Below are 26,450 nucleotides of genomic sequence, written 5' to 3' on the forward strand. Positions count from 1 at the left end.
TTAATGTCACAACAACACTTTTTGGGGGGGGGGGGGACACAGCATTAAAGAAGCAATAGTAGATAAAAATGAACCACTGAGAAAATAAAACAATACTTTACCAGAAAAGTACTACAGTATAGTGGTTAAAGTGCTGGATGAGTGTCCTTTGTCTCCCTGCAGGGCGATAGAAAAAGGCACTCAATTCAAACCACGGCTTGAGAGGTGCCTAATGCCTGCCGATTGACAGATGGGTAGGGCCACTCACATGTCAAAGTGATCACTTGGTTTTGGTTCTCCAGTAACAGTGGTTCCCTGCCCCCTAGTGTAGACTAGTGGCACTCCGCATCTGGAATTGGGCATCAACAATACAGGCAATTGTGTACAAGTGTATTCTGTTTTGGAAGGCTGGCGAGTCAAAGTGCATACAGAAGAATGGTACTCCTCCCAGGATAGATGACATTGGCTAAAGTGAATGCAATATTTTATTTGAAAAAAATACAGACCTCCTGTACAGTAAATACAACTTAATGGGTGCGATAAAAAAAACCTTTAGACTTCCTGGTTATAAAAAGCTTTCCTCTCCCCCCTCCCATCAACCCTCAATCTGTGACCAGTATGCCACCCAAAGGGTGCGCTGACATTCTTGGACAAGTATAATCTACCCATTTACAGCATAGTAGCCTGCAACTATTTGAAACAGCAGAGCTACACATGAATTTTGATCTAATTTATTTAAATAAACTATTAAAACATCTAGCTATGCATTTATAACAGACTGCTCCAGCTAAAAATGGCCTGCAGGCAGCAGACAACAATCATTAGTCTACACTGGCTGCTTTCTTACTGCCATGTTTCTAACAAATAAATAGAAAAAATAAATAAGGGGGAAGACAGGGTCATTTTCAATCAAGAGACCTTATAAGTCTCTTGCATATTGAAGCAATCTACGTACATAATTTTCATAATTTAAAATGTTTCTCAAAATGTATTTCTTTATTCAACACAAATTTGGAGCTGAGTTTACAAAAATTGTGTATATTTTAAAAAAGGGATGGCTAATTTATTGTTAGACAACTTCCATTGTCTTGGGCCAAGCTGGTTAGGGCTGAAGATAGTCCAAAAACATTTGGAAGGCCACAGCTTAGCCACCAATGATTTAGACAGTGCTGGTTAGGATACTTCCCCCCTGTTACTTACAAGTTACAGAGGATCAGCAGCAGCAGAAACTAGCTGCCCTGCAAAGTGCCCCCTCTATACCCTACGGTAAAGTATTTGTTTAAAATATTCCTACATGATAACAGAGCTCAGTTCTAATATATTACATTCAGTTACTAAAAATTCTGTACTTTTATTTCCTTAAAAAAAAGAAGGTTCAGTATCAGAACTGTACAAACGTCTGCCAGAATATGAAAGCAGAAGCAGAGCTACATCAGAGTCATGATTAAATGTGTCCCTAAGCAGAATGGTACAATACAATCACACCCCAACAGATATGTATGTTGGAACTGGAATAATGCAGTGGAACATGCATTATAGACAGTGATTTGTGTATGCTTTTCGGGGAAGAGAATAGTTCAGATAGAGGCAGAGAAAAAGAAAAGCCCCATTTTCCATCAAGAAGCGGAATGTCCTTTTATCATAAAGGGTAAATGGTGTCAGGTGCTGTTCTGTTTGGATCAAGAGTAGATAGTGATGACTTCTCGGCCACCACCTCTGACAAGTAACACTCGCTCCAAGCCTTCGGTCAAGACCTCAAGAAATTCCATATCTGGGTCAATTGAAGTCAAGGCAAGAAACCTCTATAGATTGACATGAAAAGCCTTTATAGAGTTCTATACCAAGTAAATAGCCTTCATGCACACTTAAAACAATCTGAAATCTCTTTGGAACAAATGTAACTCAAGGGGCACAATTCAAATAGAGATTAACCCTCACAGAAAGTTGAATTCTTACACTAAGGCCAATGGGACTTCAAAGAGTTAAATTCTAGCTGAATGATGCATTACTACTATAATTTGCAAATGTTTGAGAAAAATCTCTACCTGGAAACTCAGGTCCCTGTATGCCCCTCCCTTTGGGTAGAAACAGAACTGTATTTTAGTATCATGATGGCCTTTACTTTCCCACTTTCAATTTAAGAATACACAAAGTGATACAGATTGTTTTTATATCATGATGCGCACAACAACAAAATGGAACCTAAAACTAACAGGTGAGCACCACACACACACACAGCAAAAAACAAAAACACAACAAAAAACTGTAGAGTTGGAAGGGACCCCAAGGTTCATCTGTCCCAACTCTCTGCAATGCAGGAACAAAACAAAGACACAGCTAACTAACAAGCTCCAAAGGTGCTTGGGATCAGCACCAGTTGAGTGAAGTGTCAAAAGGAAGATGAGCTTACCTGGGGCCCAGGCCATAAACAAATAGCCGAAAGCCTGCAATGTTCCTCTTAGCCAAGCAGTCTCTCTCCTGGATGCTCAGACGACCTCTGGCTACAAGTGCCTTTTTTCAGCTCTGGCCGGTTCACCAGCTACGACTCCTTTTGAACAGAAATGATTTGTCTATTGTACATAACATTGATTGGATTATTGCAATGTACTCTACATGGGGCTGCCCTTGAAGATGACTTGGAAACTTGGCCCCAAATGCAATGGCCAAATTACTGGCTGTGGTTCCATTTAGATCACATATAGCCAGTGTTCTAAATCAGCTGCATTGGTTGCCAGTTTGTTTCTGGACTCAATTTGAATTCCTCATTTTTGCATTTAAAGCCCTAATCAACTCAGGGCCCAAATATCTGAAAGACCAACCTCCTTCCCTACAGGCCTTCCTGGGTGCTAAGATCAACGGATGAGCCCTTTTCCTCTGCCCTCAGAAGCTTGGGGTGGCGGCCCAGGAGGCAGCATTCTCGGCGACAGCTCCTAAATTGTGGAACTCCTCACAGAGCTGCATCTGGCAACTTCATTATACAGTTTTTGGCAAATGCTTAAGTACCACCTCTTTATCCCTGCAGTTTTCAAATAGCTTAATTCTTGAACATTTTGGCTCCCAAACGCTGCAAACCTGGAAGTGACTGTTCTGGTTTGTGAACTATTTTTGGAAGCAGAACGTCCAATGGGCTTCCAGAGCTTCCTGCAGCCAATCAGAAGCCGCGCTTAGGTTTCCGAACATTTTGGAAGTCAAACGGACTTCCAGAACGGATTCTGTTTGACTTCCAAGGTACGTGTGTGTGTGTGTGTGTGTGTGTGTGTGTGTGTGTGTGTGTGTATGGACCCACCTTATTTAAAAAAAATAGTTTAAAAAAGATGGTTTTAATGCTGTATTTAAAACTGTTGTAACTTGTTCTTGGACCTTAGAGTGAAGGATGGGTAATGAGTTTATTATTATAGTAGTATTAATAATAATATTAATCAGATGAATCCATTAATCCTCAGATGAATCCAACTGCAAAGCCTCTTTCGAGTTTTTTTGCTTCTGTGTGTTTTACATGGGGTCATTAAATTGCCATGAAAAAGGATACAGTTTTCATCTCCATCAGTGTTCTTGGGAGGGCCAGGCATGTTGAGAAGAACAAGTCGTGCATCATGGGATCGGTTTACAATGACTTCGTTCAGCTTCACAGCAGTGTGCATCCTCCGGACATTTGACTGGTTTCTGTTGAAAGGTCACAATTACAAGTGGTGTTAGAAGTCAGCAATTGCAAGCTTAAGAGTACTAATGAAAAGCATCGCCAACATGGAATGTTTCAAAAACTTTAGTTCCCTCTCACTAAAAAGGTAGGTTCTCAAAGACTGCCAAAATCTAGAAATGCTGGTGTGTGCGCCCCATGTCCCCATTCTGCTTCTGTTTTTGGTAGGTTATATCAGCAAACGCCACACATATAAGGTTATCAAAATGCAGTTCTGTCACTTCATATCTCATTGAATGAAATATGAAATTTCCCCATTTTTGCATTGGCTCTTTTTATACATCCTGTAAGGGCCATATAGGAAGAGCTGTAACTAAGTGAAAAGCTAATGTCATTACATGATTTCCTATCTCAATCTCCTGGAGAAAAAGCTATCCAAGAACAAATCAAGGTACAGAGTAAAACTGAGTGAACAGGAAATCTTCAAGTGGGCAGTTAACCGGAATTACAAGCACTTTGACATGGGACAGAGGGAGAACCAAAGAAAAAGGTTTAGGATGTTGCATTTCTTTTGGCACATTGAGGACCAAAAGGAATGGGATAGAAAGGGGGGCTCGTTTTGACTAAAACAGGATGCATTTGCTGTAGCATTCCACCATCCAACCAGGATGCTAATAAAATAATTGCCAAATATCAATACACCAAGTCATGCAACATCTGCAGTCTTTCTCTGACCCACAAGAAGTTCAATCCACTCCTTTGGGCATTCACAACTATTGCCAGCATCCTTATAAAATGGCTTCTGGCCAAATGCCCACCAACCAGCCTAATGATCAGTTTCAACTCCGATGAAGCTAGTAAATGCCTTTACTTTTACTCTAATTTCTTAATTTAATTTACTTTATTTATTTTATTTTATTTTACTTTAATTTCCCATTTCTTCTAAGTAAGAACATATGACTTCTCCTGGATCAGACCAGTTAATCATGTCTATCAGCTACTGACAGTCTTTGCTTCCCATCCAAGAGCTACTTTAAGCACACCTAAGGGCTTTGGTGGGACGCGGGGGGGGGGGCACTGTGGGTTAAACAACAGAGCCCAGGACTTGCCGATCAGAAGGTCGGCGGTTCGAATCCCCGCGATGGGGTGAGCTCCTATTGCCCGGTCCCTGCTCCTGCCAACCTAGCAGTTCGAAAGCACATCAAAGTGCAAGTAGATAAATAGGTACCACTCCGGTGGGAAGGTAAACAGCGTTTTCATGCGCTGCTCTGGTTCGCCAGAAGCGGCTTAGTCATGCTGGCCACATGACCCGGAAGCTGTACGCCGGCTCCCTCGGCCAATAAAGCGAGATGAGTGCCGCAACCCCAGAGTCGGTCACAACTGGACCAAATGGTCAGGGGTCCCTTTATCTTTAAGGGTTTTGGTATGACCCATCAGAGTCTTTAAAAAACCTTTTCTCCCGTCCCCTTCTGAGAGAGAAACTTAGGGGAGGCTTTTTGCTGCACACACACCATTTGCTGTTAAAATACGATCCCAAATCCACACCTCCTGCCTATGCAACTGCCACCATCACATCTAGCTTGGACCTAAGAGGAGGATATAGATTTAGATTATTCAAAACAAGCAAACTTACAGATTTTCCCATTCACTGACAGCATGAAAGCAAACCGTAATGATAAAATTAATGTTAGCATAAACAGAAAAAAGCCAACTGTCTTGGACACAAAAAGAGAAAATATTTTAGTCTGGCCTTAAGACCAGAACAATAAATTACAGTAATCAAGATACCCTGGCTTATTGCAAAGCACAATCATGACCATGGTGACCTGGTTCTCAAGGCACATTAAACCAGTTAAAACAAATGATGGTTTGATGTGGATGAGCAGTGAGCTCAAGATTTAACTGAGGGTGCTTTACTCCCCCAACTCTTGGTGCTGCTGCCCTGCTGAGAAGGAAGCCACAGTTGGATTTGTTATGCCATCCAAACCCAGACTTGTGGTTGGCTTCTCTCAAAACAAACCTTGGTTTTTGCTTGGTTGCTTGGCTGCAAAGAAACAAATCACAAGACAGGGTTTAGATGACATGATAAGTCAGACCATAGTTTGTTATATGGCAGTAGGGGATGAGCTTGGTGCCCAAGATTTCAGATGAATGCACAGCACGCTGCTTGCTCCCATGAAACCATGGTTTATTTTAATGATGGCTTAATGTGACGTGTGGACCAGATCACATGATGTCCTTCACACACATTATCCAGCAACCTTCAACTCCCTCCCTGCATTTTCCTCCCTCAGCTCCTACACCACTCCTTATCTTTGCCTCCAGTCTGACATCACAAGGCCCATAGCAATATGAGAATCTCACAACCCCACTCTGCTATCAGTGCTCTCAGCTTGCAAATGAGCCACACTTTAAGATAACTAGTGCATTACCAAAGAGGCATGTACCGCTGTATGCGTTCCTGGCCTCCCGATGCCAGCAGAGTCCATCCCACCCTTTGTGGAAGAAACACCATTTCAAATACTTCGCTCTTGTGCTGCCAAACCAAAAGGCAAAATATAAAGCCTAAGCCCCCAACGATGCTACAGACATGGATTAAGGTGAGGATATCCTGGCTCAGAAAGAACCTTTACACTTACGGTTTAATACTGATGAGCTCTCTGAAGTTCTCCACTGCGTTGTTACGGATTCGCTTATCAGAGTCGCATTTCTCCTTTGTCCATGTCATCTGGATCCTTTCTGGGACTGCTTCCCCTTCATCTTCCTCATCGGAGTACAGGCTTTCTAACCTTATGATAGAGTGCCTGTCCTTCACCAGCTGAGCCTGGAAGAATAAACATGCAGGTTTATTGTTTTCAGAAGTCAGCAGTCTATGGCTCTTCTACTTAATGCTTTTTGAGAGTCAGCAGCTGGAAATGATTGAGGAGGAAAGAGATTCTGAAATGTCTTGGTACAGCACAAGAAGGCAAAGAGCTATCAATGCAACTGTGGCCCAGACCTCAAATTACAGGGGAGATTGCTCTCTCAACTGCTGTTTTTGAAGCTTACAGAAGGGCTAGGATTCTGCTAAAAGTATGTGTGTGTGCATGTTTGTAGGTCACATGGATTTCATTAAAGGGGGGGGGGGGCTACCACCTTTCCCACAATCCAAGCTTTGCTATGGCCTTGCAAATGCAACAACATTTGCAGCAGGTTTGTAAACAGCTTTTAAGGCCAGCTTTTGCAGGTCAAGGCTGTGCTTCCAGGTGACCAAGCAGGCAAGAACAGAAGAAAAGAAGAAGAGCTCTATTGGAACAGACCACTTCCCTAAACAGATGCCTATCGAAAGCGCACAAGGAGGGCTAGAGCAAATCAGCTCTCTCCTGCAGTTGTTCCTAGCAACTGGTATTCAGAAGCACTGGAGGTAACATACAGCAGGTTTTAGCCATAATTTTATACACCAGTCATGTTCCCACACTCTCAATAGCCCCAAAGGTTACAATCTTTCTTCACAGAGGAACCGATCCAGCTCCTTGATCATTTGCGCTGCTCTTTTCCTCAGCTATACCAATGCCCTTTTTTAGATGTGAGGATCAGAATTGTACACTGTATTCTGAGGGCAGCTACATCATCAATTTGTATAAAGGCATTATGATACTGGCTGATATGCTATTGGCAGTTCTCATTTTCAGTCCTGTTCCTAATGATGCTGCCAACCTCTCCTCTTTCAAACTACTAAAGGTACATGTGGGCACAATGACAAGTAAAAACATTTGTGGGCTTATACACAAGGCTGACTGACTGACTGACTGAGAGAAACAAGGATTTTGTTTTGGCAAAACAGACACTTGCATTTAGAAACATGAGAGCACCACTGTAAACTGAGGCGTAGGAGTGAAACTTGTTGCAGGTGTTTGGGCACAAAAGACTAGGTTTTAAGTGCAAACCTCATCTCAATGCATGTGCCCAATTCCAATGGGGGAGGGATGTGAAATGCATATCTTAAAAGCAATCACTTCCTGATTTCCCCATTGTCTGAGGTGGGATGGGTGGCAATTGGACAGTGGTGGCATCTCATTTATGGCCCAACCTCCCAAGTGAAGTTTCCCAGAATAGCATTTTTTAAAATAACCCCTTTTTTCCCAATACGGTGAACGTGGCAATTAGAGAAGAAATGGTGAAAGAGGTGTCTGCAGATTTTGGGACACTTCCATCAACACTTTACATGATTTGATAACAAGGCAAAACATACCTCTCTTTCTCTTTCTGTTTTGGTCAATCTCATCTGCCTCAGCATCTGAGATCTCTGCTCCATCATCAGAGTCCGTTCGTAAGTGTAGGCGGAAATATCGCTGTTTTGCTACGAAAACAAGAACGACAGTCTTATAGCTACACACAATGCATTGTCCCAAGCCCCAATCGACCACAGAACAAGATAAACCTCATTACCATTTCCACTACTTCTACTTCAGCCTCTATTCGGAGGTGGTAGAGGAAGGTGGCCAGGTCTTTCTTCATCTGGATGCTGTTGTCATCCATCTGAGCTACAGTGAAAATTCTCATTTTACATTTTCGCCAAACCTGTAGAAGCAGAAAATATGTGTGTATCTTCTCAAAACTTTAGAACATGTATGCAGAGCCTGTAGAACCTGGTAGTATGCAAGGCTGCACAAACCTTTAAAAAGACAAAACGAAAAAACCGCTCTTTTAAGTTTTATAAATGCAAGGGAAACCTGCCTGAAACCCTGGAGAGCCACTGTCAGCCTGCATCAACAATACAAAGCTAGGTGGACCAATGGTCTGATTTATATAAGGAGCTTCCTGTGTTCCTAAGTTACATAGTTGTGTATAAATGTGTGAAGGGCTGTAAGCTCAGTTGTACAGCACATGCCTTGCATGCAAAAAGTCACAGGTATCTCCGGACAGGGCTGAGGAAAGCTCCTTCCTAGAACTCAAGAGTCGAAGCCAACCTTAGTAGTAGAAAATAGTGAGCTAGAGCGACCAATGGTCTGACTTGGTATTCAAACAGCTACCTATATTCTGACAATGAGATAGGAAAATGGTGTGCATGACATGTTACACCAGGATGGGGCTGATGGGAACTGTAGCCCAAAACACCAGGTTGAGAAGTGCTGCATTACATGAACTAAAAAGTAGGTGATTGTCAACATTTGGCTCTCCTAATCGGAGCACCGGGCACCTCCAAATCACCAGCTGAGGTTGTTTGTCTCCTTCCCAAATGCTGCAGCAACAGTCATGCCAAAATAGCAATGGCAGTTTGAGACCTCAGCAGAAAGAGTTCCTCTTCTTTGAGGGACTTTCTGTGTAACTTCCCGTTTCATGCGACTGTCAGCTCTTAGAGCAGCACCTACAAATGAAGCTAAGTAAATTTCAACCATATGGACCAACTGCTGAGATACTCTTCAAATGTTGCTTGTTTCGAAGGCTACTGCCTCTGTTAATTTATATATGGACTTCACTATATTTTGTTGAGCATTTTTCTAAAATGGTTTTAGGATATGTACTCTCTTTTAAAAACTGGGTGCTTTCAGGCAGAGCCAGTTATACAAAATAATAAGCTAGTGGTCACATCTGCATCATACATTTAAAGTGCTAGGAAAACACCTTAAACAGTCACAGCTTCCTCCAAAACATTCTGGAAGGGTGGATGAGAATTGTTAGGAGCCACCATTGCACTGCTAGAGCTACAATTCCTGGAAGTGGTTTCACTATCAATCCCTCTTCACAGGGAACTCGGAAGAACTGTAGCTCTGGGAGGGGAATTGTCAGCACCCTTAACAGACGACAGCTCCCAGAATTATTTGGGGGAAGCAATGACTGTTTAAAGTGGTATCATAACGTTTTAAATGTATGGTGTGAACGTGGCCAGTATTCCACAGCTTGGATTGACATACACAAGCAAATGGGTGGGCCCAACCTGTCCCTCTAGCTCCTGGCACCCTTACTTTATGCTGTTTGAGCAGAAAAGGAAGCAGCATCAGCATGCCTCCATCATGCACAATCCACCAGACGTCGATGTTCCCTTCATTGTAACGCTCATGATTGCCAGGGTAGAAGGAAACGTTTTTTGGCACCAGCAAGGCAAGGTGGGCTGCAGTTGTACAGCGTACAGTGTCTGGAGGCAAAAGGAATAAAGACGCATTGTAATACAAAGCAAACAGGGTTGTGCACCACTAATCTGCCTTCCTACTAGTGGGTGGCTTTGGCTGTCCACTTCCTCCCTCTTAGTCCCAGTGCTGCTCTTGTAGAACTCAACAGGGAGGAGGATGGAAGGAAGACTAGAGTCAGTTGGCTCAGCCTCTCATCGGCTGTGGCTCCATCTCATGTTGGCCACTCTGCCTTCCACCCTACCAGATTCAATGGATAGCAGCCACTACTGATGCAAAGCACAGGCAGAGATACACACAATGGCATCAAAGCATGGTGAAAGTCAACACCAGCTGCAATAAATGGGGAAGGGGGAATTCAAAGTGATGCTACCACTCCAGAGGCAAGCTTTCTTTTTTTTTGGAAACACACCATTCCACCCCAAATTGGGCTTTCTACTATGAGAAACCAAATTTACAGCATTTTTCACACATCAAGAGCAAGAACACCAACCAACATCCTAAGAACTTGCCTATAAAGGTTTTCCAGGCTCTTGAGTCTTCACTTTGCCTCCAGCCATATGGCCACCCCAGGACCACTGTGTTATGCTTCATGCCTCCCAATCCGCACGACTGTATCAAGTGGGAAATGCCATCCCGGACTTTATTAGCTACGACGACTTGGCAAAATCCTTTCACCTTCTCAATCTCGATCATATTCTTGATTGTCTGTAAGACAGCCAACAGGATTAAGGTGTCTCCCATTAAGAGGTCAACTCTCATGGGGCAATTAAAAAACATTAGAACATGCAAAACAGATTTCTCCACTTGCACATGTTGACTTGTATTTATGGGAGGTTCCTCCTTACCAAAAGAATAATTAGTACAGGGACTTCCAAGAAATAGATTTATATATGTGGCTTTGTTGGCTGAAATACCTGAGTCTAGAGCGATGCCTGAGCAAGATTTCTGAAGGTTGGAAAAATGGTGCCTGTGTCTGCTCTCTACTCACAACTAACAAAAATGGAATAAAATTGGTAACAAAGAAGGAATATACAGCATAAATTTTGCAAATAACAAGAACCTGCACAGTACGATCTATTTGCATAACTTTTAAGTGTATGCATTTAAATGATTGTTTCTTTATTGTTCTCCTCTCAGATTCCCAGGGCAGATTATGAAATTTCAACACACAAGAAAACAAATGAAAAAAACTTACAAAAATACATGAAAAAATATGTAGAACAGCATAACACATGCACACCAGCAAAGACAAAACAGAAAAAGTTAACTTTAAAGGTCTGAGGGAAAAATAAGTCTTGCCTTAGAACCAAAATGATGTCAGACCAGCCTTCCTAGGTAGATCATTCCATAACGGCTGCCACCACTGAGAAAGCTCTTTCCTCAGCAACCTCTCACCATAACTCAAGATGGCAGAGAAACCCAGGAAAAGGTCCCTGATTAAAATATTAGTGTATAAGCAACTCCCGGTTTGTGCAGGGGTTGCATCAGGTAATTGCATGTGTAGGCCCACCCCGCCCCTGCCCCGTTCCACACCCTTTCGGAGCCGAAAATGGCACATGCTTGGGCAGTCACACGCCAGTCAAATGCATGCAAAATGGTCAGTCTGTACTGACAAGCAAACTTAAAGGTCCTGATCTCAAGCCATAAAGTTCAAGACCAGAACTCTAAATGGAGCCCAGAAACAAGTCTCATTGACACAGCACAATTTCACTTTTTTGGTAGAGAATTTAATTTTTTTTCCAGTATGAAGGACACACAGCCTTTGCTGGGAAAAAAACAACCTTGAATAAACAAAACAACACTGCACTCAGACATTCTTTAGTCTTTGGTTCAGTTGTAGCCTTAGAAAAAACTGAAAACATATTACTGGCTAGAAAACGATTTGCTTGCCTGCCAAGAGGCTTTTTCTGGATGGAGCCTCAGGCCTTAGAAAGCCATATAAACTTTCTTGCCAAATGCTCCATGATACTTACACTTTGTGTTTAGCCTCCCCGCTCCCCCGCCCACCTGTTCAGCCGCCTGTGCTTCTCCATAGCTCTCCAGGAAGTTGCCTTGTATCGCTGTTCCAATGATGGTCAGTCCCTTGCCGGCTTTCAGCTGAGAAGCAAACGTCAACAGTCTGGGGTATTTCACATGCAAATCTTCGTCCAGTTTCAGAAGCACCAACAGCTGCGGTCTGAAAAGAGAGGAAAAGAAACGGTTTTGGGGCCAGGTTTTTGAATATTAAGCAGCTCTTAAGGAGCATTGAAGAGCTATTTCACCAACTGGCTTTTATATATCCAGACAGCTTTCAGCAGGAGACTGGCTCATCAAAAATTCAGTTCACACGAGAAGTTCACATCTAAATCTAAGCCAAACAGGCTGAAGGCTGCATACTAAATAAAGCTACCCACCCAGACTTTCAAGGGGCTGACTGGGGTGGAGGATGGGAGACAGCTGGATCACCATATTTATTTGTGCAACATGTGTGACATTTCTATAAAAGAGGACCATACAGCCAGAAAGTATGTAACAATTTGATTTATGACAGGGCTTTTCATATTAGTTCCTAGAATGCTGAGGCAATCCTTCATGAGAAGCTCAGTAACGGCAGAAAAACTTGTCTGAAAGACAGTTCCAACACCATTTGTTTCTTCTCCCTCTCTCCAAGGAGCTCAGTGTGGCGTATATGGCTACTTGCTCCCTATTTAGTCTTCTAACAATCCTGTGAGGATGGCTAGGCCCAAGGTCACCCAGTGATCTTCATTCATGAATGGCTGACAGGTCCTAGTCCAACACTTTAATCATTGCTCAACACTGGCTAATTGCTATACCTCTCTCATTATAACTCTTTCCTTGCAATAAGTAGCCTTGGAGAAGTGGAGGGTGTGCACGAGGGTGTGATCTTTAGTTGCATAAACCCAAGGAGGACATTAGATATGGTGACATGGCAGGAGATGGAAGAAGCAACAGAACCTTATGTGAAAATTACAATATCCAAGGCAAGAGGTTCATAGCTTAAAACTGTGCATTGCTGAAATGTTTCATTTTGGTTGTCTTCAGTTTGGCTCCTACTAGTTCTCTGCAGACAATCTCCCAGCATTTTTGTATTTGGGGGGAAGAATCTGCACATAAGAGCCTCTTCCACGCATGTTTTTTAAAGTAAGTAAAAAGTCCTGCATCAAGGGGCTTGCAAAATAAGCATTATTTTGATTTCATGCAAGTTCAGAATCTGGGGAAAACTCAACTCTCCATTTAATTAACTGGGAAGAAACAACAAGAAGTCACCTCCAGTTCTTGGTGTGTGGGGGCCCTTCTTCCAATCTCAGCAGAGCATATCGGGCAGCACTTAGAGACAGGCCCCGGATCCCATCACCCCATTCCTTCTCCGCCCTGTAAAGCACAATTTCAAAATTAAGCCAACTTAGGGCACGACTCCCTTTCCAGAAAAAAATGTATTTAGATCACTTATTTGCTGTCTCACAGTATAAATGGACTTCCCATGACTATAATAATTTAATAATAATTTATTATTTATACCCCGCCCATCTGGCTGGGCTTCCTTAGCTAGACCTTGATAGTCTATCCGTTTGTTACCCTTGTATCTCACTCTTCCTTTGGAAATCATAGAACAGTTTACATAAAGTTCCCAGAGTTCTCCCTATATAACAGGGAGTATTCCTTACCGTTTGGCCACACAGACAATGACTTCCAGGTGGTGGGAATTCAACACTATGTTTGAAGGGCCACATGCTCCCCTTCCTACCACACTAACACTGGCCAGGTTTAGAACCACTTAGAGAGGACAATGCAACAGTAGATATTTCTAGAACATTCACTGGACTATGTGCTTTCAAAGGGTGGGTTCATCCACACTTCCACTTGCCCACTGTTTCCCCAAGGGGTAACCCACTGTTTATCGCTGAATCGGAGCAAAAATCAATTGGGTTTTCTCTGGATTGACATTTGCTCTGATTTCAAACTAAAGAGCAGGTTTTCCAGGGGAAAGCAGCAGGGCAAAGACAAAACCCCTTGGACCCATGCCTAGAACGCACAGGGCAAGCAGAAAAACCACTCAGTTTTCTAGGCACGGGACAAGCAGAAGTGTGGACAAGCCCAAAGTTATTCGTTTGCCCAAAGACTTCCACAATGATATTTCCTCTCCTCTGCTCCCACTATTTCAAGAACTGTCCCTGTGGAGCAGATTTTGGGGGGAGGGGGAAGCTCTGTTGTGCAAGTAAAAAACCTTGCATGAATAGAACAACTTTGTTGGACACAACCCTTAACAATTCAGAAATTAAATGACAGAATTAAGCATCCTTTGGAAGATCCAATTCAGGGCTTCCCAGGGTATAGCTACTGTTAAAGGGATAGCTCTGTGTGCATGCATACACCCTCACCCAGCAATCACATTATCATGTTATTTTGATCAGAAGCTACTTACCCCTGGTATTCAATGTACTTGTAAATCATGCCTGCAATGAGCATTGCCACTAAAGCATAATACCAGGAGGAGATGAACATCAGCGCAAGGCAGATACTCATGCCTAAAAAGGACAAGGCCCTGAAGGAAACAAAACTCAAATGTTAGCACATATTTAGAGCTGGTTCAAACATGCATGGGCATTCCTTGATTTCTTTACCCTTGGTGACTGGCAGCTGAATGTGCAGATTCCACTGAACAGGACTGTGTTGGAGGTGATCCTGGAACTCTTATCTGTAATGTTTATGTATCAGTGATGGCTCATTCACACATGCAGATCATCACCTGATGTTGCGTTGTAATCACGCAAAGGGCACATGTGTGTAAATGGTGGGCTGAAAAGCATTTCCAAAACTCTTAGCTTTCTGCTTTTGGCTTTTCACAGACTCTCAAGTGCCCTAACCCTTAATGAGGAGGGGTCAAATGGACATATGAATAAGCTTGTGAGACACACTCTCTTTTTCTCAACTTACCAGTGGTAGTACTTAAATCTGGGCCTCCAGTTTGGAGTTCTTAGGAGTGTTTGCACCGCACAGGCTAAGTTGACAAACAAGTAACACATCAAGAAAAACCTAGTTGAGGGAGGAAACAGAGAAAAATACATCACATTTAGGTCTGGGCCCACTGTAGAGAACAAAGCACAGAATTCACAACTAACATAATTAAGTTATGTCAGTGAGGAAATGGAGGGGTTTTAAATTAACACAACCAATTTAAATTGCTTTTAAATTTCTAAAATTTCCAATATTTGGGGAGAAACTTTAGTGATACAGTACTGTTGTAAGTCTGTAGGATACGCATGTATTGAGGTTTCGATTTGGATATATCCAGGTTCAAATTCTTTCTTGGGTATGGATGGCTTAGACAACCCCTCACATATGTTCCAAAGCTAAAATCCTGAATTGAACCCACTAGGAGAAGAGAATGATACAAATTTATATCAAAGACAGTCTCTCTCTCTCTCTCTCCCCCTCCTAATTACCCAGGCCTTGGCCCAGTCAACATATGGCAGCTACCAGCTCTAGTCAAGCCCTAGAGTTCAAGGGAATTTGCAGGCCTTGGCACATGTGTATTGTTGCACTGGCCAGAAGTGTAAGCCATGAATTCCCAATTTCAAATCTCACCTATACAGGTGGCCCTTAGGGCAGGCTACTGTTCTCTCATTTGCACCTCTACTCCCCTACTGAATCTATGATACTGACCTATGTTGCAAGACATGCAAAACACTACAGACACTTAGAAAGTGCTATCAATATGTTTTATATTATTACACCTAGAGGGAGTTGAAAGGATGTCGTGTGGAACTTTATTTTATCCCTGGTGAAATGCTGACATCCATTAGAGTCAGGCCTGTACAACATGTGAGCCACCAAGCCAAACATCAAGCCACCTGCCCTGGTATTCTTGGTGCTGCAAATCAGATGAGGCTGCCTGTCAGCTGACAAGCCACTATACATGGCAGGTGGGTTTGGTTCAGCACTGTAGGTCATAAGCTGTGCAGGCCTGGACTACAATATTATCAATGTTGTCGCTTCCTAACCCAGAATAGGAAGAAGCATATGAGTGATGAAAATTCAGATAATAATAATAATATCTTTATTGTCATTGCCCCCTCTCAGGGACAACGAAATTACTTGGCTGCTCCATCCACCCAGATAGGGCACTCCACTTAAAATCAGAACAACTATAAAAACACTAATTAAAACAATATAATATAATACAGCAAGGAAGATTAGATGACTTCAAAGTCCAGGTTTCCCATTCAGGGCCAAGATCGCTCTTGTCCTTTGCACATTGTTCAATCCTGGTCTGAACTACCTAGCATCAGGGTTTGACTCTGTCAACTTGGATTTGGCCTCATTGATCCATAAATTGCTATGGCAGCTGGGCTCGGTGGCATTTTACCCCTGAACTGAACACCTCCCAATCCTTTTGTTTAACTGTGACAAACTGGAGCCACCACTAAGTGGCGCTGGAGGCTTACATTCTACAACTGACCGCTGAAAGCAGAGAAGCATAGAATTGCCATCCTGTTTCATGCTGCAATAGTTTTCCAAAAAGACACATAAACTGTGTTCCTGAGAACTTGTTTTCTCTGAAATAAGCTTGTTCATAACTATCCACCTTCCTCTGCAGTGCACAGCCAGCATGTATTACTGGGTACACTCTTAGTACATACACAACTCTATAGCTCAATGGGCCAGGTCAGCAGTCTCCACAAAATCAACTGTGCACTTTAGCACAATTTCCAGAATTGCCTGTGGTATGCAAAGTTTCCTGGGCAGACAAGTCTATGAGGAAAAGCAAAGCTGAAGTATAATGGCACCTCCTACTTCACCAAGACTCACAGGCAATCAAAGTGTGGAGCAGATTTTCAGCTAGTTCCAGCTAGTTCATGGCTACAGGGTGCAAAATCACTGGTGCGTTTCTTCCTGGCTCCTCCTAGCTACCAGCTACCATCTTTAATTCCCCATAATGTCCCTAGTTATGACACAGTATCATTCCAAGGGGCATTTTAGTGGATTTAAAAAGTTACAACCATTAGCCACAGCAAAGAACCAGGAGGTCTTAGTGACTTTTGTGATCCTTGCCTTCAAAATTCATCCCCACTAAAATTTGGTTTTTTAAAAAAACTTTAACACAGCTGGTCTGCTTCTATTAAGTGCTGCTAATACAAAACCTATCTTATGGCAGTAAAACTTCTGGGGGTAAAACTCACATAGAAAGAATCGGGGCCACCATGTCAAGGGATGCGATAAGAATGCCGAGTTCTGCGATCAGTGCAGTGAGCAGAAGGGCCCAGGTTGGCTCACCATTTGCCTTCCCGTGGCCAAACACCTGTAAAAAGAGATTGCAGAACAAAATGAGTTTGCAGTGCCTCATTTAAGTTTTGAATAGTTTATAGAAAGCATCTAAAGCTTGTGCTGGAAGTGAGGCAGGTGGGAGAGAGAGTGTAGTACTTTCCAGGCATTTATTTGTGAAGAATCAAAATATGCATTACAGCTCCAAGGGGAGGCATCTCAGCCTTCCCCCACCCAAAAAACATTCATTAGAACATCTGTAGGGAGCCCTCACATGCACAAGAGATAAGATTAATAATAATAATAATAATAATAATAATAATAATAATAATAATTGCTTCCAACAACAAAAGTGAACGCCTGAAACAGGCTAGCTCTCTGATAGCTACCAGTTTTCCACTGCTCAGTATATATGACTATCATAAGCTCACTAATAATTTTATTAGCAAGAGTAGTATTTTCCCTCTAGGTTCTTCACCCCTACCCCACTAGAGTTCCCTCCTTGGGTTTATTTTTAATTAGGAATAAAAGCTTGCTTTCTTAAAAGACATGGAATCTAGCTTTCTCAGTCAAAGAGTCTGCTTCCTGTTAGGACCCTATTTATGCCTCAGGGAGCACACCAAGCTCCCAGATTCATAAGCCTCTTTTCCAGGAACTTGCTTGGCGCAACATGTACCAACCCATAAGAAAGGAATGATGTTGTCCTTGGCGATTGCTTGAAGCAGCCGCGGGGCACCAGTGAGGCTCTGCAAACCCGCTCCACAAGTAGAGAAAAACGAGCCTATCACAATGACCCATGGCGAGGGCCATGCAAGGGTGCCCACCACTAAGTTCCTGTTCACGGCATCACCATATCTGCAGAAAAGATGGGAACGAGTCGATTGAAAAGAATGGTGAAAAGTATTTTCCCATGGAAATTTCAATATTTAGTTCCCAAAATGAGTTACTGTTCATGCAAGGAATTTAAATTTAATGCTTTAAATATTAGGGCATAATGAAATGGTTACCAACAGTTACTTGCTAGAGGTCTTTAAGTAGAATTTGGACAGCCATCTGCTGGAGACCTTCAAGCTTTGAATGTCCTGCATCTAGCAGGGGGTTGGACCATATGGCCCTCAACATACCCACCCCCACCCCTACCCGATTCTTAAGTACACAGGAAACTTCAGATATAGCCCCAGATCCTAAAACTGAAATAGCTTAATGATCCTAACTTAATGATGAGACACAAAAATAACTGGGGGATCAGTGTGGATATACAAAATGATATATGAAGATGGTCTTTGACTTGGTGGCTCACATCTCTAACTGGATATGCAATTTCAGATGCAAAAGTAGCTGGCTACAAAAATGTCTGTTATTTTTGACTGCAGATGCCATGCAATCCCTTCCCACGACAGTGTCCCCGTTAACACACAATGCTAAGCCAAACAATGACTTATCACAAACAATAAAATGGTGAGGAGATCACAGCCATTTTGCAATATGCTGAAGAGAAAGGTAATTTCACACAGCAAAAATGAGAGGCAAAGCCATGATTTTGACCACATCGTTTTACACATGAAAGTAAAGCAGAAATTTAATGGTTACTTACTTATCTCTAAGAACAACCCCTTCAATGCAAGCACCAAACAGCAGCACACAGCTGAAATCTGAAGGTGCACATTCCATTAAAGAAACCAGCCTGATTTCTGACAGTGTCAGTAAGACGCAACACATCCCTATAACTATAATACTTGCCATAAAAATCCTTATATATTCCTATAGAGTTGGGGTGGGCTACCTGTGGCCCTCTAGATGCTGTTGGACTCTCACACCCATCACACCCAGCCAGCATGGGCCAGTGCCACTCAAACTGCATAATGTTGCACTGCATGGGTAAATCAGACGTTTATGGGCAAGGGTGGGGAACCTTTGGCCTGCGGGTCAATATCAGCCCACCAGAATGTCCAATTAGGCCTGTGAATCTATTTCCTCAAATCTACGTCTACCTGTTTATCAGTTCGTGTCACTGGGTGACATTAACTGATGGGCATGGTGATGGGCAGGGTTCAATCCTGCTGGATGCTACTTCACCAGTGCATGTCCTTCAGAGAACATGCTGACAAAGCACACACACACCCCCACACCAGTCAACTGTAATATGCAAGTGGGACCACCCACCTAACAGTCACTTGGCATCAAAATGACACCAGAAGATTGAAAAGTGTCAAAATTGGCCTGCAGGTTGGATGGGTGAGGTAAAGATCTGACCTGACAATCCAAAAAGGTTCTCTATCCCTGGTCTAAAAAAAAGGGGGGGGTGACTTGTAGATGGGACCAGTTACTAAAATGACACTTAGACAGAGATAAGCGTTAGGTTGGAACATAGGATAATAGATGTCAAAATATGCAGTGTTAGGATAACAGCTAGGGCCAGAGGCAGCTGTATTAGTGTAGAATCCTGAAATGTTAGAAACTATTATATAAGAAAATGTTACTCGATTCCTCACTTAAATAGGAAGCAGACCACTCCAGTGTGAAGCAGAGCTGGGGTTGAGTGGGCATACAAAGGGAGAGTCCTACTGCTTCCTCCAAGTCAGTTGGTGGTGGCAGCAGGAACCTAAGGGAAGTGTGGACCCAGTGGAGTATCTGTGAGGGCCTACCCTTAGGTTTTGCAAGGACAGGCCCTTGCAAAAAAAACTGCAGCAACATCACAATGGGCAAACAGTCTGACCTAATATGGGGCAGCTTATGTATTAGAACCACCACAATTTAAAAAAAAAAAATTTTTAAGGATACAGACTAGAGACGTAGTTATAATAGCTAGGATAGTTCCAACAGGAATAGACTTCTGGGCATCTTTGAGGTCTCCAGATCGGTTTGAGCCAGCCATGATCCCTTAAAAGAAAAGCAAGAATGTAGGAATGAGAAGCACTTCTCCCACACACAGAGTTCCAAAGTGCCCAGAGGTATAAAAAATCTGCCCGTCTCCGTATTCTCACCTGTCACTGATGGGAAGAAGATGCCAACGAGCACTGTGAAGGAAGTTGCTATGTCTGCATAAACGTAAAGGTGAAGGTTGCTCTTATGTCCAGCCACATCAACAGATGGGCGACCAGCTTTCTCCAGAATCTCACCTTTCTCCAAGTAATTGCTCCAGATGTTATCTGGGATGGGGGAGCAAAGGAGCACAGAGTGAACAAATAACTTACTGAATGAAACATCTGCCCACTTTCTTTGTTAGGCACAAGGAAAATGTTACCAGAGGATTATTTTTTAGCAAGTCCAAGAAATATCGTATCAGGTATCCTATTGTTCAGGAGTATCTATCTCTCTTTCTCTCTCATACACACATAGTCATGGGGGGAAAAGTTTCCACCCTCTTTGAATTCTGTGGTTTTACATATGAAGACATAATAACAATCATCAGTTCCTTAGCAGGTCTTAAAATTAGGTAAATACAACCTCAGATGAACAACAGCACATGACATATTACACCGTGTCATGATTTAACATTGACTCGGGGGGGGGGGGGCACAAGCTTACCCAGGTTCTGCATCTAAAGCAAGTGGGTTCTACAACTTGTATAAATCATAGTTTTTCCTTCTGTAGCTAGGAAAAGCAAAGAGCTTCACAGGAGGACCCCATATCTCCACACTATGACCAATGGAGAACTCATTCAGAACTCTTTCTACACGCTAAGCAGTTAAGAATTTAGTGTCTAGAATTTCTTTTTTAAATCCAAAAGAAGGAATATTTTTAGGATGGTTAATTCTGTACCTGATCCTAAGTACAAAGCAGTGTGCTGCAAACATTCAGGTGTGTCACATCACTGACTTTAAGCTCCTACTTTAAGCCCACATTTTCAGTGTAGCTTCTGCCATACCCTTTAGTCCTCTGTACTATTTTAATGAAACCTAAGCATGTTTAACTGAAGGAAACACACTTTCTTCCCCTTTTTACTCTCCCTTCCCCATTCCTCCATAGTCTCCCCTGTGTTGAATTTCAGGTTGCAAGCGCCTTTGTAAAGCACAATGCACACTGCTTGAGAAACAGAAATAATTAGAAAGGAAGGAAGCAGCCTTATGCAGAATCAGATCACCAGTCCATCTAACTCAGTGTAGTGTCACACTAACTGGCAGTGGCTCTCCAGGGTTTCAGATAGGGTATTTCCTTTCCTATAAATGCTAGGGGATTGACACTGGGACTTCCTGAATGCAAAACATGCTTCACCAAGGCCTTTGCTCATAACCAGTGCCAGTGCCATCATTATGCCAACTAGGCAGCCACCTAGGGCACAGATCTCATAGGGGCGCATGACTGACCTCTGAATGGCACAGTTTTATACGGATTCCTTTTTGTTATATCTTATATGTTTCTGATAATATTTCACTTTTATTTTGTATTTTGAATGCAGTTTCTCAAAGTTCAAACTTATAAAAAACTCACATATGCTCAACAATGTTGCAAAAGAGGCTAGTTGGCTTGGCAACTATATCAACTGAACAAGCCCAAGCATCAGCACTTGACCTGGAGGAATTGGTGACAAATTTTGCAAAGGAAAAGATTTTGATGTGCCTGGAATGGAAACTTTGAAGAGACTTACATTTTAACATCACAATTCGCAAGATTATTTAAAACGATTTGTGTGCTAAAACATTTTCATTTGCATTTGAGAAAGACTGTCAAAGATTGTTGTGTAAGTTTTTATTGCAATTTAAAATAAATTTAGCAATTAGGTTTTGGGCTTTCCATTTTTCCTACAAACCATCTTGTAATGGTTCTAGGGGTTGCTCGTGCGTAAGTTGTTGCCACTCCTGGCTAGGTTACCTGGGTGAACCCTTCCTGTCTGGACAGCCTCTCACCCGTGCTGTCTCAATCACTGGCAGAAACCGTCAGTGTGCGTTTCTTGAACTTCTTCCAGCAAAGCAGTTCTTTTGACACCTAGTCTCCTCCTACTCTCCCTGCGCGGAAGTCTTCTGCGCAGGGAGGGTGTGGGCAGCGGAGGACCCATGCTCTCCCCGCTGGTCTCCGGCAAGGGGTCCTGGAGCCCCCTCGCTGATTCCCCCTTCTGCCCCCCTTCTCCACTGGTGCTACGCTGATTTCCTTCCCCATCAGATGGGCTGCCTTTCTCCCTACTGGGACCCTCTCCGGCATCCCTCTGGAGCCTTCCCTCCGCCTCTGGTTCCGATGGCAGTTCCCTGACACATCTGTTTTTGGAAAACTGAGGTTAGAATTGGGGAGAGGGGAGTGCAAGTAGTTAGCCTTGCCAATGGTGCATAATATCCTGGCACTGGAACTGGGCATGTTCCAATAACAGTGGAGAATCACACGGTACTATTTTTGCCTCTACCTTTCAAAATGCCACTAGCAGCTCCAGGAATCCCTACAATCTCAGTAACGTTGTTGAACTGGAAATACTCATCACAGAATCCAGAGGTTATATTGAAGCCTGGGCAGAAGAGTTCCGTCAACTGGGAGGGCACACTGACGTTGCCAACGACTGTAGTTTTGGCACAAACATCAAACTGGTCCCTTGAAAGAGTCCTGTTGCCTAACATGCAAACTCTGGGAAGACACAAAGGTTTGCAGATTTGTTATACATACGCTTCATAGATTTCTTGCAAATCCACAAAAAAACCCTCTCCCCTGAAGTCCATAAAAAAGCAGCAGAAAATAGATCACTTTTAAAATGTAGGAATACAACAAGAGCTTTGCTGGATCAGACCAAAAGTCTACCACCTCCTCAAGCATCCTGCTTCCCAGTCACCGATCAGATGCTCCCAGGAAGCCCAAGAGGCGGCCATGATGGAGCCAGCCCTTTCTGGCTGTTGCTCCCCAGCAACTAGTATTTGGTGACCTCTGAACCTTAAGTTTTGACAAAGCTATTATGATTTGCAGCCTTATTCTTCATGACTCTGCCTAATCCTCTTTAAACTCATCTAAGCTAGTGGTCCATCAGCATACTTTATGACACCAAATTCCATAAATTCAGTTTGTGTTATATGAAGTAGGTAGGTGATTGACTGATTAATCTTGTACTGATCAGTGCAAGTATTAGGAATGCACATTAATTCTACAAAACACTACCATTTCTTTTCTCTGTCATCTTTTTTTCTTCTATACTACAAAAAACTACCCTCAAGCATTTTAGTCTTTCCATGCAGAGAAAAATGCAACCTAAACATTTGAAGGACCCTTTTCTGCACTTTTCCTTTGCTCTAAAAAGGCACCAAAGGTCTTCTTTTCTCTTAAATGCTCATTATCTCTTGCTCTTCCCTATGTTCCTTCCCTAAACTTGCATTTCTCCCCCCCCCCTTAAAGTTAATTTAGAGGTGGGAAAACTTGTCTCTCCATTGAGGGCCAACATTTGTATTTTAATCCTTATTTCTCAGATGTGTGGACTGGATTGGAAGGGGCAGTATTTCATTTGATAAAAATAAATTTATGCAGGTTCCCCTCTTTACCCAGCTGTATGGGCTTGGGGGGGGGGGAAGCCCCATCTCCCAACCCAACAGCTAGGATTTTTTTCTTTTCATTGATAGCACTATTGTAAGGAGATTTCAAACAACTCTGTTTCAGTTGTTGGCATTTACTTACGGAAAAACGGGTGGCTCAAAGATGGATTTGATTGCTCCAGCATAGATGGACAAGATGGATATTATGACACAAGCCAAAAACAGAGATGCAAATTTGTTGACATATTTCACGCCTACAAAGACCACCACAGCCATGAACGTGAGGAACAAGGTCCCATAAACTCGCATGTTATTCAGCGTGGCGTTGGAAGTGTCATGGGCCCCAGTTGGATGGAAAATGGCCGCTTGAGGAGCAATGTATGTCTGAAACAGTTAGAACACAGTGTCTACAACAAAAAGAAAGCAATTTATGATGTCCTTAGGTTCAACAGGACATCCCTGGCAAAACACATATATATCCAAGCTAAACCAAATTTATGTCTTGCGTAGCCAATGATCATAAACAAACATGAACCAAACAATTTTTAATCAATTTTTCAAGATTCCAGCATGTAATAAGTCGTCACAGTGGTGCCTTCCAAAGTTTAAGGAAGTTCTGAAGGCTTAACTCTGCTAAGTGACTTTCAGAGAGTAATCTCTCTTGCAGATTTTGTGCTGTGGGGGGGTGTCCATGGATTTTAATGTTGCTTTACTACTTTAATTTATGGAATTGTTTTTGCTTCTGTTTTCATCCTTTTTTTTATATATATCGTAACGTAGCAAAACAATTTTAGATGATGTGAAATCTGTATTGTGAATATAATTTCTCAGAAAGCAGGATATATATTTAATAAATAAGTAGATGAAATACCCTTATGGTATTATTTTAAGCTCTCTGGAACTGTGAGCAAGGCAAGCAAGGCACTGGGCTTTGCTAAGGAGGCAGGAGGGCTCTGGGACTCTGCTAGAGCCCTTGTGACTCCTTCGCAAAGCTGCGTAAGAATCCCTGCATGAGGGGGCAGTTCTGGAGGGTCTTGACTTTACGCATTTTTGTGTCTACATGTGAACTCCTGGAACTGAACCTTTGTGTAAGATGAGATATGCCTGTAATTCTAACATTTTTCATCTTTCCCTGAAATGTATTTGTCACTACTTACTAGCAAAATTTCAATGGCACCAAGGATGTACATAGCGCCTGCGAATGTTGTCCCCAAGTAAAAGCACAGTCCCACTGCGCCACCAAATTCAGGTCCCAATGATCTTGAGATCATGAAGTATGAACCGCCAGCTATAAAGTTAAAGAGAGAGAAATGTTTTCTGTAGGATTACACAAAGAACAATTGTAAGCTAGATTCCAAAAAGAAGAATCAGAGGGAAAAGTTGCTTTACGTAAATTAGGTACAATTTTTTTCTATGCTTATTGAAAACAGGCATCATTTTCGTAACTAACAATAGCTCTGCTGTTAAATGAACTCAGTGAATACAGAATGTTTCAGAACTTGGCTCAAATAAGTTTTGCTCTTTCATTTCCCAAACAGGAAATTTTGCACCTGAAATACTAACTTGGGTCCCCAGTTGGTGTAAGAAGTGGAAAGAAAATATAGGTTAGCGTGCAAACTCATAGTGGGTTAAAAAAAAGAAGCTCTCAAACTGCAGTGCCTTCTCATTTGAAATATTGCTTTCATAACCACAAGGGAAATGATCTTTTCCAGAAAAGATATCACCATAGCCAATTTTCCATCTTGCTAAATGTCATGACAGAGAGTGCTAGGCATACTCATTCATTTTGGCTTTTAAGTGCGAATTCCATGCAAACTAGTGCAATGAACAGAGGTCAAACCTTATAGATTACATTCAGGATCCATGTACAAGAGAAGCTGATCTATTAAGCTTGAAAGGATACATGCTTCCTGTACTCATCTACTTGGTACACGGATTCCAAGTGGTTTAAAGCAGAATCTACAATGGTTAAGTTACACAGTACCTGGAACGACACCATTTGTTGCAATAGCACTCATCGATATGGCTGTCAGCATAGTCTGTGAATAGGGGAAAAATGGATGTTTACAAGTAACCTTTGCAAGGAAGACTACAGCTGCTCCACTATTCTACCCTTCCTCCACCTGTTGCTCTTCAGATATTTTGAACTACAACTCCCATCATCTCTGATCACTAACCAAACTGGTTGAGAGCACAACAGGCTGTACTATGAAGGTAGAAACCACCAAGTCTGAAAACACAACACGTTTTGGTAAATTCCCAAAGCCCCTCTCTACTCACTTTCCCTCTTCGTGTGAATAATGTGTGAAGAGGACTTATTTACTTTATTTATTATTACATTTATATCCCACCTTTTCTCCAAGAAGCTCAAGGTAGCACACACCTTTCTCCCCATCTCCTAATTTTATTCTCACAACAAACTTGTGAGGTAGGTTAGACCGAGAGATAGTGACTGGCCCAAGGTCACCTTCATGGCTGTGTGAGGATTTGAACTGTGGTCTCCCAAATCCTAGTCCAGCACTCTAACCCCTACTCCACACTGGTTTGGTTTGTTGCCTTTCAGCTGCCTGGCCACTATTACAAAGTGGAGATAATGCACAGAGATAATTTTACAGGGTTTTTATTAATTTTTCCAAGGCTTTTGTAGTGGACAAGAGTGTGCTAGACTTTTGTCATTATCGTTCTCCTTTCTGTGTTCTGTAGCCAAAGTATTAGATTTATAGTGCTCTCAGTGAACTATAGTGCCCTGCAAGACAAGTCTCTTCCACAGAGCTGGCAATTTAGACAGTGGGAAAGACAAAAAGGAAAGGGGTCACACAAGAGACACACACAGGCAAAATAAATAGCCAAGTCGGTTGAGGCACTGAGGCACCCAAGCAAGGTAAGTGAGCAGACATTCCCCCAACTAAACACCCGCTGTTTTCTATCTTTTAGGAAATACGGATATTACATGATTGGGCAAGGAGCCTTATTATGCAAAAGGAGGCAGGCAGGAAGGCATCTTGAAGAGAAGAGCTTTGC

General features: G+C 42.5%; 1 protein-coding gene across 2 annotated transcripts in view; it reads right to left on the reverse strand.

The window, feature by feature from the left end:
• Positions 1–446: 446 nt before the first annotated feature.
• SLC12A4 (solute carrier family 12 member 4) overlaps positions 447–26,450 on the reverse strand; it is a 63,004-nt gene continuing 37,000 nt past the window's right edge. For both annotated transcript variants that reach the window (XM_083749894.1, XM_083749895.1), the window contains 20 exons: positions 25,414–25,468; positions 24,587–24,717; positions 23,572–23,813; positions 22,325–22,539; positions 19,974–20,138; positions 19,771–19,869; positions 18,584–18,641; positions 17,670–17,844; positions 16,908–17,026; positions 14,662–14,760; positions 14,150–14,269; positions 12,994–13,098; positions 11,734–11,902; positions 10,236–10,431; positions 9,562–9,731; positions 8,045–8,176; positions 7,848–7,955; positions 6,256–6,440; positions 3,509–3,642; positions 447–1,750 (listed from right to left, as the gene is read on the reverse strand). In XM_083749894.1, coding sequence (XP_083606020.1) covers positions 1,659–1,750; positions 3,509–3,642; positions 6,256–6,440; positions 7,848–7,955; positions 8,045–8,176; positions 9,562–9,731; positions 10,236–10,431; positions 11,734–11,902; positions 12,994–13,098; positions 14,150–14,269; positions 14,662–14,760; positions 16,908–17,026; positions 17,670–17,844; positions 18,584–18,641; positions 19,771–19,869; positions 19,974–20,138; positions 22,325–22,539; positions 23,572–23,813; positions 24,587–24,717; positions 25,414–25,468 — 2,769 coding nt within the window. In that variant the 3' untranslated portion in view covers positions 447–1,658. The remainder of the gene's footprint in view (positions 1,751–3,508; positions 3,643–6,255; positions 6,441–7,847; positions 7,956–8,044; positions 8,177–9,561; positions 9,732–10,235; positions 10,432–11,733; positions 11,903–12,993; positions 13,099–14,149; positions 14,270–14,661; positions 14,761–16,907; positions 17,027–17,669; positions 17,845–18,583; positions 18,642–19,770; positions 19,870–19,973; positions 20,139–22,324; positions 22,540–23,571; positions 23,814–24,586; positions 24,718–25,413; positions 25,469–26,450) is intronic.

This window comes from Podarcis gaigeae (assembly GCF_964106915.1).
Source record: "Podarcis gaigeae genome assembly, chromosome: 8".
Classification (NCBI taxonomy): Eukaryota; Metazoa; Chordata; class Lepidosauria; order Squamata; family Lacertidae; genus Podarcis; species Podarcis gaigeae.